The 18,924-nt window shown below is 44.2% G+C and overlaps 1 protein-coding gene across 3 annotated transcripts in view; it reads right to left on the reverse strand.

The window, feature by feature from the left end:
* The window catches only part of ALPK3 (alpha kinase 3), a 204,118-nt gene that overhangs the window by 84,746 nt on the left and 100,448 nt on the right, over positions 1–18,924 (reverse strand). For all 3 annotated transcript variants that reach the window (XR_010179291.1, XM_063926567.1, XM_063926568.1), the window contains 2 exons: positions 17,005–17,122; positions 15,452–16,922 (listed from right to left, as the gene is read on the reverse strand). Coding sequence is in view for 2 of the 3 variants with exons in the window: in XM_063926567.1 (XP_063782637.1) it covers positions 15,452–16,922; positions 17,005–17,122 (1,589 nt within the window). In the remaining variant the exon portion in view is untranslated. The remainder of the gene's footprint in view (positions 1–15,451; positions 16,923–17,004; positions 17,123–18,924) is intronic.

Below are 18,924 nucleotides of genomic sequence, written 5' to 3' on the forward strand. Positions count from 1 at the left end.
CTCTTTATAGAGCCAACAAACCAGCTAGACTTTTTCATTTTCATGTTGCACTTTGCAAAGATATATTACAATTCCTCCTAATGAAAATGGAATAGAACGTTCGTTTAGGCATAGACTTTAGTCAATGTTAGTCCTTAAAGACATTTTTTTAATAACATTTTGATTTGTAACACAAAGGGGGGGTATTCAATTGAAGTCGGAAACTGCTGTCTTGCTGGAAAGATGGCAGTTTCCGATTGTTTTAGGTCGGAAGGGGTTCCGACCTATTCAATGCTGCCCCCTTTTTTCCGAAAAGTCTGGAAATCCGACTTGTTGGAAACCTGTTGAGAAGCATGGGCCGCCGATCCACGTGTATTGTCGGAAGCGTGGCCAAACCCGACAGGTTTTAGCCCCGTTTCTGACAATGTCAATCCGACTTGACATTGGCATTGTCGGGAATGGCCCAAACCTTGTCATTGGCACTTGGTATTGGCATTGTCAGGAACGGGCCAAACCTGTTGGGTTTGGCGCGGCATTGAATACGCACATGTCAAATCCTTTCCGTCGGAAAGGAACCGACATGAATTGAATATACCTGTTGATATGGATTATATATGCTGACAACAATACATAAGAGAAGACTGATGTCAAGGAAACAAAATGCAGTGTACGATCTTTGCTATTCTGATATCATTGCACGAGTCTATGTTACTTTCTGCAAAGCCAGAGATGGCTATGACGTTGGCAGGCAGCTGACACACATGTGAGACAACAACAACAACTGAATTTGAGTCAGTGGAAAAAATATATATATATATATATATATATATATAATTGATTTCCATATTGTGACAGGAGTGGGGTAATAAAATCCAAAGTGATTTATTATTATAGTGAGATTAAACTGACATATGTAACACAATGCAAAGGGGAATACAAGAAGAAAATGGTAATAGACTTTCCTATATAGGGGCACTCATATGTGTAGCCAAATTGTACACATACTATATTGGACAGGGTTCTATAAAATTTAACTTTTATTCTGAGTAACAATAAATTTGGAGTTGAGTTAATCCAATTTTATGGTTACTCCGAATAAAAGTTACATTTTATAGAACCCTGTGAAATATAGTATGGGTACAATTTGGCTACACATATGAGTGCCACTATATAGGAGAGTCTATTACCATTTTCTTCTGGTATTCCCCTTTGCATTATTATTTTTACTCTCAGGGAGCACCACCAACCTTTCCAGCAGGTCAGCATTTTAGCTACCTGTATGGGTCGGATTTGGGTTGTAGAGTATTTGGATTTGCTTAGAAATCTGTGTGGACAGTACAAAACCCCAACCTTGTCACACATATGTAACACAATAACAGAAATATTAAGATTATGAGCCAAATTCAATTAGCCTAGAAAAGCTGTTTTCGCCGTAAAAAAAACACAAATTTACCATGAATTGCGAAAAGTGCCTACTCAATTGTCCATGAAAACAGATTTACAGTACTGTAATTTAACCACATATTTCAATTCACCTCCTCTGAGCAGGTGATAAACTTGGGGAATCCCTAATTTAAGTTAAAAATGTCGGGATTTGGTTCAAAACCCCCATGAATGACTAATTAGAAGTTTGTAATTCTTTTTAATTGGCCAATAACGACGTAATTTTTCTGGTGAAAAAGTGCAAAATTATGGAAATTGGGGTACAAGGTATGGGACAGTTATATTTGGGTGATTTATGAGTGGGACGAGTCTTTTTAGGCTTGCAGGTGGGAGTAATCATTTATTTTTGAACTTTTTGGCATAAAATGACCCCTATATATACTTATACCCATTTTTATGTACCCCCAATTTAATTGTAGCACTTATTTTAATAAACAAAAACTTGCTTTCTATAATTTTTTTCACTTAAAATAAATGCATATAACAGCCATTTGACCCAATTTAAGTACCCAAAATACTTTTATTATAACCAATAATAATCTTCTGTAATGTTATCTGATGTTAGTTTAGTTTTTTTGTGGGTTACAGGTAGATTTACCCATTTTTCACTTTTCAACAATTGTTTGCGAAATTGTAATTAAATCACTGAATCGTGGGAGCGCTCATATCAGCAAAATGCCTGTTTTTATGGCAATAAAGCCACGAAAGCGGCAACCGCGGTAAAGTACTGTGATTTCACACCTGACTGAATTCGGCTCTATATTGACAACACAAGTTATATTCTGTTCTTACTAAATATTGTATGTATGCATTACAGCATTGTGACTATACAGTATATCAATCCACAGACTAGTAACATGCTACAGTCAGGCATTACATATTCTAAAATAATACCCTTTTCACACAGTGAAAAACCCAGGATATTGCCGGGCAAGCCGGGGTGACCCGTGTCCCGGATCAGTGTGAAATGGTCTACAGAGGTCAAAATTGCCGAGCATTGACCCTGGTCGCTACCAAGGTTACTCCCAGGTATGACCCGGGCAGTCTCAGGTGGGAAAGGCATGGGGCAGGATGCACTAAGACTTAAGAAAGCAGAACTCATCCTGCCAAACATTTAGTTGTCATCGCATTGGTACTAATTGCATATACACGAACATAAGCGATTAGTACCGCAAAGGACAGCTGTTGCTACTATAAGAGCTGTCCTTTGCTATGCGCTCCCATCACTGGCCTTCTGGTTATCTGCCCCAGGCGTCCATCTGCGCATGCGCAAAGTGATGCGGCAGCCGCAGGGCATGCTTGGAGGGATCTGTTGGGATACCTCTCACAACGCACAGCCTGTAGCCTTCTATTGGGTAACGCCAATTATTTTAATGGTTTTAAAGTGAATTCAGTAAGAAATGTAAGTAAAAGTTTACTCTTTTCAGCATGTGAACTTCAATGCAGACCACAAACCTGGTAACATGGGTAGTGTGGTAACAGGGCTCAAATGCACTCTGTGCCAGCCCTGCCCCCTGAGCACATGATGTCATGAGGTTGTGTGCATTATGTCGCACAGATCAGTAGCGGATCTTGCCACGGGCAAGCAGTACTTTTGCCCGGGGCGCCGCCTTCCGGAGGGCGCTGGGGCCATCCGGAGGGCGCCGCACCATGGCAAGATCCGCCACTGCTGTGCCCTCCGCTGCCCGCTGTGTCCCCCCGGCTCCTGCGGCTCTGGTCCCGTGAAGGGAACTAGACGCGTAGCGTCTAGTTTCCCTTCGCAAAGAGGACCATTACTGAGCGGTGCGCGATGACGTCATCACGCACCGCACAGCAAAGGTCCTCTCCGCGAAGGGAACTAGACACTACGCGTCTAGTTTCCCTTCGCGGAGAGGACCTTTTGCTGTGCGGTGCGCGATGACGTCATCGCGCACCGCTCAGCATTTAAGCGGCGCTTCTGCTGTACAGGGGGCGTGACTGACCACGCCCCCTGTAGGAAGCCACGCCCCCATTCCCTGCCCGGGGCGCCGAGGGCATTCGAACCGGCCCTGGCACAGATGAGGTGGGGCCGCCAGCACCGGTAGGTGCAGCCCTGTCTGGAGTGTCCTGAGCACAGTCTGACTGGCTGTACAGACTTCAGTGTGGCGCTTCAGCAGAGAACCTGGCTGCAAGGTGCCAATCCCACAGAGCCCTGTGCGACTTCACTGGTCGCACACCCCTAATTATGGCCCTGAAAATAGGCATGGCCCTAAACCTGGAATGTGGGCATGCACCTATAAATGTGTGAGATAGACAAAGACATAAATGCATCACACATTTGTTTTTCTTGCCATTTCTTACCTACTAGACCACTACAACTTACAACATTCCTTTATTCTCTGTCTAGACTATTATATATGTATCCTTATTAGCCTCTTACTTAATAAATGATATATTGAGTAAAAAAAATAAGATTTTACTTACCGGTAAATCTATTTCTCGTAGTCCGTAGTGGATGCTGGGGACTCCGTAAGGACCATGGGGAATAGACGGGCTCCGCAGGAGACAGGGCACTTTAAGAAAGAATTTGGATACTGGTGTGCTCTGGCTCCTCCCTCTATGTCCCTCCTCCAGACCTCAGTTAGAGAAACTGTGCCCGGAAGAGCTGACAGTACAAGGAAAGGATTTTGGAATTCTGGGCAAGACTCATACCAGTCACACCAATCACACCGTATAACTTGTGATAAACTTACCCAGTTAACAGTATGAACAACAACGGAGCATCAGATCAACCTTGATGCAACCATAACATAACCCTTATTTAAGCAATAACTATATACAAGTATTGCAGAAGAAGTATGCACTTGGGACGGGCGCCCAGCATCCACTACGGACTACGAGAAATAGATTTACCGGTAAGTAAAATCTTATTTTCTCTAACGTCCTAGTGGATGCTGGGGACTCCGTAAGGACCATGGGGATTATACCAAAGCTCCCAAACGGGCGGGAGAGTGCGGATGACTCTGCAGCACCGAATGAGCAAACACAAGGTCCTTCTCAGCCAGGGTATCAAACTTGTAGAACTTTGCAAAAGTGTTTGAACCTGACCAAGTAGCCGCTCGGCAAAGCTGTAATGCCGAGACCCCTCGGGCAGCCGCCCAAGAAGAGCCCACCTTCCTAGTGGAATGGGCCTTAACTGATATTGGCAGCGGCAATCCAGCCGCAGAATGAGCCTGCTGAATCGTGTTACAGATCCAGCGAGCAATAGTTTGCTTTGAAGCAGGAGCACCAAGCTTGTTGGAAGCATACAGGATAAACAAAGATTCTGTTTTCCTGACCCTAGCCGTTCTGGCTACATAAACTTTTAAAGCCCTAACCACATCAAGTAACTCAGAATCCTCCAAGTCACGAGTAGCCACAGGCACCACAATAGGTTGGTTCATATGAAAAGATGACACCACCTTTGGCAGAAATTGCGGACGGGTCCGCAATTCTGCCCTGTCCATATGGAAAACCAGATAGGGGCTTTTATGTGACAAAGCCGCTAATTCTGACACACGCCTAGCTGAAGCCAAGGCTAATAACATGACCACCTTCCACGTGAGAAATTTTAACTCCACGGTCTTAAGTGGCTCAAACCAGTGTGACTTTAGGAAACTCAACACCACGTTAAGATCCCAAGGTGCCACTGGAGGCACAAAAGGGAGCTGAATATGCAGCACTCCCTTTACAAACGTCTGAACTTCAGGTAGAGAAGCCAGTTCTTTTTGAAAGCAAATGGATAGGGCCGAAACCTGGACCTTAATGGAACCCAATTTCAGGCCCAAAGACACTCCCGACTGTAGGAAGTGAAGGAAACGGCCCAGCTGGAATTCCTCCGTAGGGGCATTCCTGGCCTCACACCAAGCAACATATTTTCGCCATATACGGTGATAATGTTTAGCCATCACGTCCTTCCTAGCCTTTATCAGCGTAGGAATAACCTCATCCGGAATGCCTTTTTCTGCTAGGATCCGGCGTTCAACCGCGATGCCGTCAAACGCAGCCGCGGTAAGTCTTGGAACAGACAGGGCCCCTGTTGCAACAAGTCCTGTCTTAGAGGCAGAGGCCAAGGGTCCTCTGTGAGCATTTCTTGCAGCTCTGGATACCAAGTCCTTCTTGGCCAATCCGGAACAATGAGTATTGTTCTCACTCCTCTTCTTCTTATGATTCTCAGCACCTTGGGTATGAGAGGAAGAGGAGGAAATACATATACCGACTGGAACACCCACGGTGTCACTAGTGCGTCTACAGCTATCGCCTGAGGGTCTCTTGACCTGGCGCAATACCTCTGTAGCTTTTTGTTGAGGCGGGATGCCATCATGTCTACTTGTGGCAGTTCCCACTGACCTGCAATCTGTGCGAAGACTTCTTGATGAAGTCCCCACTCTCCCGGGTGGAGGTCGTGCCTGCTGAGGAAGTCTGCTTCCCAGTTGTCCACTCCCGGAATGAACACTGCTGACAGTGCTCTTACGTGATTCTCCGCCCAGCGAAGAATTCTGGTGGCTTCCGCCATCGCCACCCTGCTCCTTGTGCCACCTTGGCGGTTTACATGAGCCACTGCGGTGATGTTGTCTGACTAAATCAGCACCGATTGGTCGCGAAGCAGGGTCTCCGCTTGACGTAGGGCGTTGTATATGGCCCTCAGCTCCAGGATATTGATGTGAAGGCAAGTCTCCTGACTTGACCACAGCCCTTGGAAATTTCTTCCCTGTGTGACTGCCCCCCACCCTCGGAGGCTTGCGTCCGTGGTCACCAGGACCCAGTCCTGAATGCCGAATCTGCGGCCCTCGAGAAGGTGAGCACCCTGCAGCCACCACAGGAGAGACACCCTGGCCCTGGGGGATAGGGTGATCAGCCGATGCATTTTTAGATGTGATCTGGACCACTTGTCCAACAGATCCCATTGAAAGGTCCTCGCATGGAACCTGCCGAAAGGAATGGCCTCGTATGATGCCACTATCTTTCCCAGGACTCGCGTGCATTGATGCACCGACACCTGTTTTGGTTTGAATAGGTCTCTGACCAGTGTCATGAGCTCCTGAGCCTTCTCCATTGGGAGATAAACCCTCTTCTGGCATGTGTCCAGAATCATGCCCAGGAAGGGCAGACGAGTCGTAGGAATCAACTGCGACTTTGGAATATTTAGAATCCAGCCGTGCTGTTGTAACACTTCCCGAGAGCGCGCTACGCTGATCAGCAACTGCTCTCTGGACCTCGCCTTTATGAGGAGATCGTCCAAGTACGGGATAATTGTGACTCCTTGCCGTCGCAGGAGCACCATCATTTCCGCCATTACCTTGGTAAATATTCTCGGTGCCGCAGAGAGACCAAACGGCAACGTCTGGAATTGGTAATGACAATCCTGTACCACAAATCTGAGGTACTCCTGATGAGGTGGATAAATGGGGACATGAAGGTAAGCATCCTTTATGTCCAGAGACACCATAAAATCCCCCCCTTCCAGGCTTGCGATGACCGCTCTGAGCGATTCCATCTTGAACTTGAACCTTTTCAGGTATATGTTCAGGGATTTTAAATTCAATATGGGTCTGACCGAACCGTCCGGTTTCGGTACCACAAACATGGTCGAATAGTAACCCTTTCCTTGTTGAAGGAGGGGAATCTTGACCACCACCTGCTGAAGATACAATTTGTGAATTGCAGCTAACACTATTTCCCTCTCTAAGGGGGAAGCTGGCAGGGCCGATTTGAGGTAACGGTGGGGGGGCATCTCTTTGAATTCCAGCTTGTATCCCTGAGACACAATCTCTATAGCCCAGGGATCCACCTGGGAGTGAACCCACTCGTGGCTGAAATTTCTGAGACGCGGCCCCACCGGGCTTAGCTCCGCCTGTGGAGCCCCAGCGTCATGCGGTGGATTTAGTGGAAGCCGGGGAGGACTTCTGTTCCTGGGAACTAGCTGTATTGTGCAGCTTCTTTCCTCTACCCCTGCCTCTGGCAAGAAAGGACGCACCTCGGACTTTCTTGCCTTTTTGTGATCGAAAGGACTGCATTTGGTAAAACAGTGCTTTCTTAGGTTGTGAGGGAACATATGGCAAAAAATTTGACTTTCCAGCCGTAGCTGTGGAGACCAGGTCTGAGAGACCCTCCCCAAACAACTCCTCACCCTTGTAAGGTAAAACCTCCATGTGCCTTTTTGAGTCGGCATCTCCTGTCCATTGCAGAGTCCACAGGACCCTTCTGGCAGAAATCGACATTGCATTTATTCTAGAGCCCAGTAGGCTAATGTCTCTTTGAGCATCTCTCATATATAGGACAGCGTCTTTTATATGCCCCAGGGTCAGTAATATAGTATCCTTGTCCAAGGTATCAAGTTCCTCAGATAAGGTATCCATCCATGCTGCTACAGCACTACACATCCAGGCCGACGCAATCGCCGGCCTTAGTAAGCTACCTGAATGTGTATAAATGGACTTCAGGGTACCCTCCTGCTTTCTATCCGCAGCATCTTTTAGGGTGGCCGTATCCTGTGACAGCAGGGCTACCCTCTTGGATAAGCGTGTTAAAGCTTTGTCTACCCTAGTGGAGGATTCCCAGCGTAACCTGTCCGTTGGCGGGAAAGGATACGCCATAAGCATCCGTTTGGAAATCTGCAGTTTTCTATCTGGAGATTCCCAAGCCTTTTCACATAACTCATTTAACTCATGTGAAGGGGGAAAGGCCACCTCTTGCCTTTTTTCCCCATACATATAAACCCTCTTGTCAGGGACTGGAGTTTCCTCTGTGATGTGCAACACATCCTTCATTGCTATAATCATGTAACGGATGCCTTTAGCCATTTTAGGCTGTAACTTTGCATCATCGCCATCGACACTGGAGTCCGAATCCGTGTCGATATCTGTGTCAACAATTTGGGATAGTGGGCGCTTCTGAGACCCTGATGGCCTCTGCGACATAGGATCAGGCATGGGCTGAGACCCCGGCTGTCCTAAGGCTTCAGCTTTATCCAACCTTTTATGCAAGGAAGTAACATTATCATTTAAAACCTTCCACATATCTATCCAATCGGGTGTCGGCGCCGTCGGCGGCGACCCCACATTCATTTGTTCCCGCTCTGCTTCCACATAGCCTTCCTCGTCAAACATGCCGACACAAGCGTACATACACACCACACACACAGGGGATGCTCTTTTTGAAGACAGTTCCCCCACAAGGCCTTTTGGAGAGACAGAGAGAGAGTATGCCAGCACACACCCCAGCGCTATATGACCCAGGAATCACACAGTAACTTAGTGTTAACCCAGTAGCTGCTGTATATACTGTTTTTGCGCCAAATTTATGTGCCCCCCCCCTCTCTTTTTACCCTCTTCTACCGTGATTCTGCAGGGGAGAGCCTGGGGAGCTTCCTCTCAGCGGAGCTGTGGAGAGAAAATGGCGCTGGTGAGTGCTGAGGAAGAAGGCCCGCCCCCTCAGCGGCGGGCTTCTGTCCCGCGTTTCTGTGTAAAAATATGGCGGGGGCCCATGCATATATACAGTGCCCAACTTTTGCCAAGAGGTCTCTAATTGCTGCCCAGGGCGCCCCCCCCTGCGCCCTGCACCCTACAGTGACCGGAGTATGTGGGTTTAGCGTGGGAGCAATGGCGCACAGCTGCAGTGCTGTGCGCTACCTCATATGAAGACTGGAGTCTTTTGCCGCCGATTTCGAAGCCTTCTTGCTTCTGTCACCGGCTTCTGTCTTCCGGCTCTGCGAGGGGGGCGGCGGCGCGGCTCCGGGATCGGACGACAAAGGGTGCGATCCTGTGTACGATCCCTCTGGAGCTAATGGTGTCCAGTAGCCTAAGAAGCAAGACCTATCTTCAGTGAGTAGGGCTGCTTCTCTCCCCTCAGTCCCACGTAGCAGAGAGTCTGTTGCCAGCAGATCTCTCTGAAAATAAAAAAAACCTAACAAAATACTTTCTTTTAACAAGCTCAGGAGAGCTCACTAAGTAGCACCCAGCTCGTCCGGGCACAGATTCAAACTGAGGTCTGGAGGAGGGACATAGAGGGAGGAGCCAGAGCACACCAGTATCCAAATTCTTTCTTAAAGTGCCCTGTCTCCTGCAGAGCCCGTCTATTCCCCATGGTCCTTACGGAGTCCCCAGCATCCACTAGGACGTTAGAGAAAAGCTTTTGTCAGACTTACAGTATCTCCCACACACACAAATTGTCCTCTGCTTTCCCTCTCCCAGCACTTGCATGCTCCCTATTGCTCCCTATTCCTCCTAGAAAGGTACACCTAGGAGCAGATTTAGCAATGAGTGATATTCTTTTTATTCAAACACATGACAGGAGCTGATTGGGTGGATCATCATTTATCATACGTAACGAGTGATGACAAGAATATCACTCATTGTTAAATCTGCCCATAAATGCTTTGTTTCAACTGATATTTCGTCATAATTCTGGAGAAGCTATCATGTCAGTACAAAATATTCATATGGACAAGTTTGGCCATAATACGTTCCTCCATAACCAGCCTCCCTGCAGTTTGGAAGGATGTAAAATAAATGGACGTCCAGTAAATGCACTGCATTCTGAATGAGCACATACACTAATCTAGACACAAAAAATATTCCAAAAACATAACTCTTTTCTAGTCTAAGTTGTGCAGGCAATTTTACCTATGGAACATCACTCGTGTCCTCTTTCTTACATGAAACATTCTAGCCCTGTGCTACCATTGTACCATTGTCTAGCACTGACCACTGAAAACTCCTGTTAACTGACCTTTACAATTTTCTTGCTGATCTATTCTTGCATGTAGCTGAGTGATTCATTAACACTTCTCATCACTCAGCTGCTCCCGCACTTTATTTCTCAACCAAATATCATGTCGCTTAACTGTAAATGCAGTATCCTCATATCTCATCTTCACAAATTCAGCTTCATACCACCATCTGCACATTTGATTATTAATTTACCATCTATATTATGTATTTGCTTTATGGATTACTCACTCATTTTTATTAGCATAATGTCAGAGGGGTTTTTATGCAAAACGATAATGTGGAGAGAGATAAAGCACTAACCAATCAGCTCCTATCATTTTTCAAACACATCCTGTAAAATGAGAATAAGATGTTGATTGGTTAGTGCTTTATCCACTATATCTCTCTCCATGCCTTGATAAATACCCACCTAAGAGCCATATTTAAACCATGCCAGGATGTAGCAAAATACCTAAAATAAATGTTTTACAGGGGCTCAAGGGCTATGGAAAATAAATCCATGACGTAATGGAAGGAAATTGAGCTATTACCTAAGATACCAAACTGTGTTTAGCTTGACACTTTAAATTCCTTCCATCGAGTATGCTGCACTAAAAGTAGCCTAACAAATAATTTATAGGTGTCTTATACAAATTTGAGATAGAGTATCTTCTTGACCTTGGACATGTTTATGGAAAGTGTTACAGGACACAAGAAAAATCATTGCAGCAAAACGATGAAGCACAGTACCACCTCCTCCGTTTCGACATGGAGTTATGTTTGATCTGCTACAAGCCCAGCAAACGCTCCAAGAGATGATAGCATTCACTAACATGACTTTAGTCACTTGGTATGATGGATTATTTTGGGGATGTAATTCCCAAGCAACAACACATTAACATCAACAGGTTAATGATTAACCTTTCCCATAGAATGTAGCCTCTTAAAGATAATTTTGAAATATATATATACAACATACGTTCAGCATTGCACAGAGGGAACATCATTTGCAAATTACTGTAACCAGCTAAAACACATGATGCATCATCTGCATAATTATAGCATAATATAAAACATTGCACAATAAATAAAGATGAAAATACATAATAGATTTCAATGAAATTATACATATCTATATTTATATTATTCTGGTGGCTATATGTATTTCACAGACATACCACACATCTGTTTTTAAACATATCCATTAGTTTGGAGATAAAAATTACTCTGCAGTGATCGAGGAATGGCACTTGAAGGTTATGAAGTCACACTTTAATAAACGACTTCTACCGACTCTTTGAAGCTGTATCTGTGACCAGTAATGAGACCGTACAGATATTTCTAACTGAGAAGCATTGCTTTGCCTTGGCTGGTTACATGGAGAGTGGTAAACAAACATGTTCCATTGCTGCTGTAGAAGACAGCCAAACCCACTATGAAGCACAACAGCTTATGCACAAAACTTGAAAGTGTCACGGATTAAACTACAACTTTAGCATTTAATCATTGTATTTATTGGTATTGTTATTTATTCAGCAAGTTATTTAAAAAAGTAAAATAATAATTTTCACAGCACCTTATGGGCTTTAAATATACACTGAAAGAATCCCTGCGCAACTATGGGTTGTGCCCAATCACACTACCGAAACCTGCCCAACACAGGTGAAATATGCAGGAAATATTAAAAAAGAAGACAATTAGATCTAAGGCAACCCAGATCAAAAGCAGAGGAGGCCTCGTGGTTATCCAATGTGATTTTTCTTCCTAGAGGTGTCTCTTCCACGAATCGTACATGTGAATAAAAGATAGAAAAACAAAAATGTGTAATACTTTCTTAAAACCAAGGTTTTGCACAATTTATAGAACAGGAGGGGGTGAGAGTCAAGTAGAATCAATTGACATCTGGCGTACCAAAACTCACTTCTCGAGTGTGGTCACCAAATATATAAAGGTTTTTCAAGGCAAAAAGGAACCAATAAATCACATGTGGTCAATCATAATGGTACATGTACCAAGAAAACTCACAGGGTCAAAGGTGGTAATATTCTCATAAAGGTATCTTTGGACTTCTGTGTCGCTCTTCCTTTCAAGGTAAGTTTTCCTCCTAGTGGGTACATACAATAAAAAACAATCACACAATGTGTAGTAGTGTCAGGAAACACTCATACACCCTTGTGAGAAAGGTGCCACATATATAAGTGAGCAACCCCTATGATTGACCACATGTGATTTATTGGTTCCTGTTTGCCTTGAAAGAAACCTTTATATATTTGGCGACCACACTAGAGAAGTGAGTTTTGGTATGCCAGATGTCAATTAATGCTACTTGACTCTCACTCCCTCCTGTTATATGAATTGTGCAAAGCCTTGGTTTTAAGAAAGTACTACACATTTTTTTTTCTATCTTTTATACACATGTACGGATCGTGGAAGAGACACCTCTAGGAAGACAAATCACATTGGATAACCATGAGGCCTCCTGCACTTTTGATCTGGGTTACCTTAGATCTAATTGTCTTCTATTTTTGTATTACCTTATGGGCTTTATTTATGAACGAGCCATAACCTCGTTAACGGTACGACCCCCATTGCTAGCAATGGTGACTCAGTAAAGCCCTTCCTGCTTTGCTATCAAAAGCGTTTACTAAGGCACTTTTTATTTCTTCTGCACACAGATTCTTTCGTAATGGAATTCAAAATCGTTGGAGGTGCGGGATGCCAGCCTATCTCAGATGTGTTTTTAAAGGGCAATCACTTACAAGGAAAAACCATGCCTTGTAAGTGATTTCCCCTTTAAAAAAACATCAGAGATCGGCTGGCATCCTGCACCTCCAGCGATCTCAGACTCCATTATATCCTGCAATTTATTTTTATGGCTTTCCTGGTGTGGTGATCACTATGAAACAGCATGTTGCAATTCACAGAGCTTTTATCTCCTCAAACATATCAAATCATCTGCAACGTTTTGTAAATCCACAATTTCCATCTAAGATTACAGCTTACTTACATTTCTGTATACATAAATCTTAATAAAAAAATATGTGTAGTGGTGTCACCCCACATACGTGTGTGCTAGGCCACCATTGTAACACTACCTCCCACCTCCCAGTGGCAACAGATCTAATGGTTGCATAAAATTAATAGCAGCCTTACCCCCACCAATTTAGTCTTAATAGATCCCTAGTGACATGACTACTCCTAACCACTGGTATCCACAGTCCTCATTGAGGCACAAGCACCACCCCCAGAGCCCTGCCATAGGCGTGCGCAGGGGGGGTGCCTGGTGCGCATAGGCACCCCCTAGTGTCCGACAATCCGATCTTACATGCCTGATGCAGCGATCGCCGAGCAGGCTGATTACTGCCCCTCTGCGTTGCACCCTGTCAGGACTGCATTACTGACTGGACGCCTGGGTTAATCAAGGGTGCCACTGCCACCGGCTTTCAAACTGCCGGCTCCACCTCAATGTACAAAAACAGCATGATGTGACATGATGACATCATGCTGCTCGCACGCCCACCCATCACATGCCCACTTCTCTCCTTCTATTCTATGCCAACGCCAGACAACGATGAAGAGCAGCATGCAGCCAGCGTTCCTCTTAGGGAGACAAATTCAACACTGGCAGGCGGTGACACGTAACGCATTTTTCCAGCAGCAGCAGTAACTAGTCTACGACTGTCAGTGAGTGACTGCAGCTTGCAGGGGAAAGAAAGGGGTAGCCAGACCAGGCTGAGGAGGAGCAGTTTAATTGCAGTGAGTGCCATCAGGGGTGTTTATATGGTGCACACCACATCATCTGACAATGCATCTGCATTATTAGGATTGGTACAAGGGTGGATATTTTATATTACGCTGACCGTCAATAGATGGTGCTAGACACGCCCAAAAGGCGGTGCTTGACACACCCCTCCAACAGTGCACCCCCTAATAAAATGTGCTACGCACGCCTATGAGCCCTGCATTGCAGTATAAATATTTTACCCATACCCAATCCTTGGGGAAGTACTCCTAAGAGGAATACTCAGCCTTCAGGGCCAACAGATCCCTCCAGCGGTACCTGCCTCCCCCCTCCCCCCATGTAGAGCACAGCAGTAAGTGTGTCAGGGGGTGCTATTAATCAGTCCTCCTTGCTGCAGCTGCAATTACAGGGGTCAATGTATTAGTGTTCAGGGGAAACTGAAGTTTCCCTCTTCTCGTTTTGGTAGAGACGCGTGCTCCGGAATACCATTTGCACACCATTCTGGGGAGCAAATTCGCCAATGATGTTGGCAATCACAGACCACAACATCACTATTAGGAGATCTGAGCAGCAGGAAGAAATCCTTTGTACACATGTGCAGAATGCATTTGCTTTTTAAATCCCGTGGATCATAGGCAGACAGCACATTCGCACTGGAATGTGACTATGTCGGCAAAAGCCCAGTTGGCTGCAGTCGCATCCTATGCAACAGCGATAGTTAAGTGGTTAAGCAATTGAGCATTGCAGATAGTGGCAATGTTGAGAAATTATGAGGAATGCTCCTTTTCATCCTACTCTGCCGATCATAAACAGCCACATGATGTTACAACACAGGACAAATGGCATTTATACTATACCACACTTATTTAATTTGTCATTTTTACAAATGACTATGAAACGCGGGGTAATTCTGAGTTGATCGCAGCAGGATTTTTGTTAGCAGTTGGGCAAAACCATGTGCACTGCAGGGGAGGCAGATATAACATGTGCAGAGAGAGTTAGAGTTGGGTGGGTTATTTTGTTTCTGTGCAGGGTAAATACTGGCTGCTTTATTTTTACACTGCAATTTAGATTGCAGATTGAACACACCACACCCAAATCTAACTCTCTCTGCACATGTTATATCTGCCTCCCCTGCAGTGCACATGGTTTTGCCCAACTGCTAACAAAAATCCTGCTGCAATCAAATCAGAATTACCCCCACTATGCAGCCTTACATCAGAATCCTATCAATATATATTTTTTCCATTCAACAGATTTTAATGTTTACAAATAGTCAAAAAACAAATTAGCTGTTTCCAAAAAATTTCATGTATGGAGTAATATCTCTTACTACAGCCATGTAAATACACAATGGAATAGGACCACATGATAATTGTGACATGAGTTATTTTACACAGAAGAAGCACACGGGTGTAATGGTACTGTTGAACAATCTGTAAAGATGTCATGATGGGTAACAGACACTGTCCAAACATATGAGTGCCTTCACTATAATTAGGTGTCTTCAATGCAATACACATGATCTTAGTTAAGATGGAAACATTTCTGTATAAGTAAACAAGAAAATAAAACTTACTTCATCAGGGTCTACTGAGGATAACATGTTCGTCTCCGAGGCTTGTGGTACATGTGACTCCAGAAATGTAGACTTGTCCTTATTCACAATTGTAGGTTTGTCCTTGATACCATTTTGTAATGCGGTATTAGTGGATGTATTTGCAGGTGGAACCAGCACTGCTGATTCAGCTTTCTTAAAATGATGGTCAATAGTATCACATACTGGGACTGAAACAAAGGTAGAAGAATCTGGGGGGTTCTCCATACATGGTTTTGGCTGCTCACATTTTGTCTTAACCACTGGTATCATTTCACTAATGTTTGAGACTGGTGCAGTTACAGGAGCTTCAGTTTTCACAATTGTTGTTGGAGGAGGTTTGCGCCCAACTGACAATTCTCTTTGCTCTTTAGAGCGCCTTGGGGCTACTTTTGGTACCTCCTTAATTTGCCCTTGAGTTAATGGTTTTGAAGGTTTTGAACTGTGCACATTACCTTCTGATTTTACCTTCTTGTCTCTCTCAAGTGCTTGTGTGCCCATTTCTCCTTCTGGCAGTGCCAAAGAGTCACCAAAATACATCTCTTTTATAGAAAAATTTACATCACTTTTAGTCTGCAAATGATCTGGTTTTGGAATGGGAGAATCAACTGCCTTATTGCTTTGCACAATACTATCTTTCAGTTTTTTTGTATCTTTTGCTGCTATACTTTTTCCTGTTTTATTTGGAGCAGTGGAAGGTGCAAACCTTTTATTTGTTGTCAGCGGTGATCTCTGAACCTCCATTTTTTCTCCCACTGCAGTGTTGGTAACATCTTTGCCAAATCGAGACCTTCTTGGAACAGGACTTATGCTTTCTGGTTTCTTGGTGCTTCCTTGTGTTGTTTCCTCTTTCAAAGAGGCTGCTACAGGTAAGGGAGGTCCTTCATCTTTTTTCTTCTTTTTTGCATAGGACTCCTCTAATGCTGTTTTCTTTGTTATAACTTCGACTGTTTCATAGATATATGCAAGAAATTCTTTACCATTTTCCTCTATATTGTCAGGTACAGCATAACCATTGGTGGTTGCCTCTTTCTGTTGCGTTTCCAAGACATTGAAGCCATTAGTCAGATTATGTGGTTGCTCATTTGTGTTCATAATTTCCTCTTGCATCCTGGAGTTTGGATCTGGACTATGAACATTAATTAAATCATCTTTGGCCACTGACAATGATGTATCCTCTTTATTTTCTGATGAAAACCTTCTCTTTCTTTGAATCCTTTCAGGACTCAAAGCCCTCAGTCTTTCCCCTTCCTCAAAGTTCTCTTTAACTCGTTTCCTACTCTGTTCAATCTCACGCATTTTGGCTTCTGCTTTTCGCTTCAGTTTTGCAAACCACCTTTGGTGTATTTTGTATTCCGTCATTGTTCCAACTTCTAGTACTCCAGAACAGGTAACAATGCCTTTGTTATTTCTGGCCGATGCTTGATAAATTGCAGCGTCTTCTTCAGTGCACCTGTTGAAAAGAGATTACATGAAGTTACCATGGTCAATGCTAAGTATTGTATTCCAGCTAGTATTGAGCTACCAAAACATACTTGTAAATTTGTAAGGTGTGCCGCTTTCCATTATGGAGAACTTCATATTTTGGCAAACCACAATATCGATCCAACTCTTGATCATCTTTGTACCAAGTAACCTCAGGTTCTGGGTATCCTGGAAACACATTAACAAATAACAATTGACATGCTCTTCATTGTGAAGCTCAGTGGAAACAGGCACTTTTGAAATTCAAAATAACAACCACATTTAAATGTATGCCCAGGGACGGATTAAGTCTTTAGTGGGCCAGGGGCCCTGCCATTATCATTATACTGCCAGCACCAATTTATACTCTGCCTTACCCCATTCATTATCCAGGCTGCCCCCACTCATCATCTGGCCCGTCATAACGCCTCATCCAGCACACCCCCAATTGTCTGGCCTCTAGAAATGCACCAGACTGCGTAGTGCAGGAGTGTGCATAGGCACAGGCATGGAGTGGGCCAACTTTTGCAAAAGCATGCTTGTGGGTGGTCTCGCTGAGAGAGGGAGGGCCCCCATGCTCCACTCTTAATTCAGCTTTGTATATGTCTATAGACCCAAGCCACAACAAACATAGAAAATACATAAGAGTTTAAAGCTTTTTCAACAAGTATCTGTAGCAATAAGTCTATGCTGGTCAACAAATTGCTGGATTTATTTAGTATACTGAAAGGCAATTATGATACATTTAATTTGGTAAAGTTTAAGCTTCTATACAATGACTGATATTCCAAAGCCAGAAAAACTATTTGTGAACATGGAAATAAACCAAAGATTTTGATGACAGAATTAAGCAATTCAGCCAATCAAGCCCCCAATAAGTCTTAACAATAAGACTTAGAACTTTTTAATTCTTCAACTGTTCTAATGTCTGTTTTGATAATGTGCCCAGGATATGTAACTGTTTCTGTAAAGAGGGTGGAATGCAGTTGTCTTTTACTATTATTATTATTATTATTATTATCATCCTTTATTTATATGCCGCCACAAGGGTTCCACAGTGCCCAAATACAGAGTACATATGCACATAATCAAAACAGGAAAACAGTGACTTACAGTTGAAGACAATATAGGACAAGTACAGGGTAACTAAGCATAACTACAGCAGTAGACGACATAGAGATAAGTTTCAAGGTGGCCAAAAATATAAGAATTTACTTACCGATAATTCTATTTCTCGTAGTCCGTAGTGGATGCTGGGGACTCCGTAAGGACCATGGGGAATAGCGGCTCCGCAGGAGACAGGGCACAAAAGTAAAAGCTTTAGGATCAGGTGGTGTGCACTGGCTCCTCCCCCTATGACCCTCCTCCAAGCCTCAGTTAGGATACTGTGCCCGGACGAGCGTACACAATAAGGAAGGATTTTGAATCCCGGGTAAGACTCATACCAGCCACACCAATCACACTGTACAACCTGTGATCTGAACCCAGTTAACAGCATGATAACAGCGGAGCCTCTGAAAAGATGGCTCACAACAATAATAACCCGATTTTTGTAACAATAACTATGTACAAGTATTGCAGACAATCCGCACTTGGGATGGGCGCCCAGCATCCACTACGGACTACGAGAAATAGAATTATCGGTAAGTAAATTCTTATTTTCTCTGACGTCCTAAGTGGATGCTGGGGACTCCGTAAGGACCATGGGGATTATACCAAAGCTCCCAAACGGGCGGGAGAGTGCGGATGACTCTGCAGCACCGAATGAGAGAACTCCAGGTCCTCCTCAGCCAGGGTATCAAATTTGTAGAATTTTTCAAACGTGTTTGCCCCTGACCAAGTAGCAGCTCGGCAAAGTTGTAAAGCCGAGACCCCTCGGGCAGCCGCCCAAGATGAGCCCACCTTCCTTGTGGAATGGGCATTTACATATTTTGGCTGTGGCAGGCCTGCCACAGAATGTGCAAGCTGAATTGTACTACACATCCAACTAG

Source organism: Pseudophryne corroboree, chromosome 6, assembly GCF_028390025.1.
Source record: "Pseudophryne corroboree isolate aPseCor3 chromosome 6, aPseCor3.hap2, whole genome shotgun sequence".
Taxonomy (NCBI): domain Eukaryota; kingdom Metazoa; phylum Chordata; class Amphibia; order Anura; family Myobatrachidae; genus Pseudophryne; species Pseudophryne corroboree.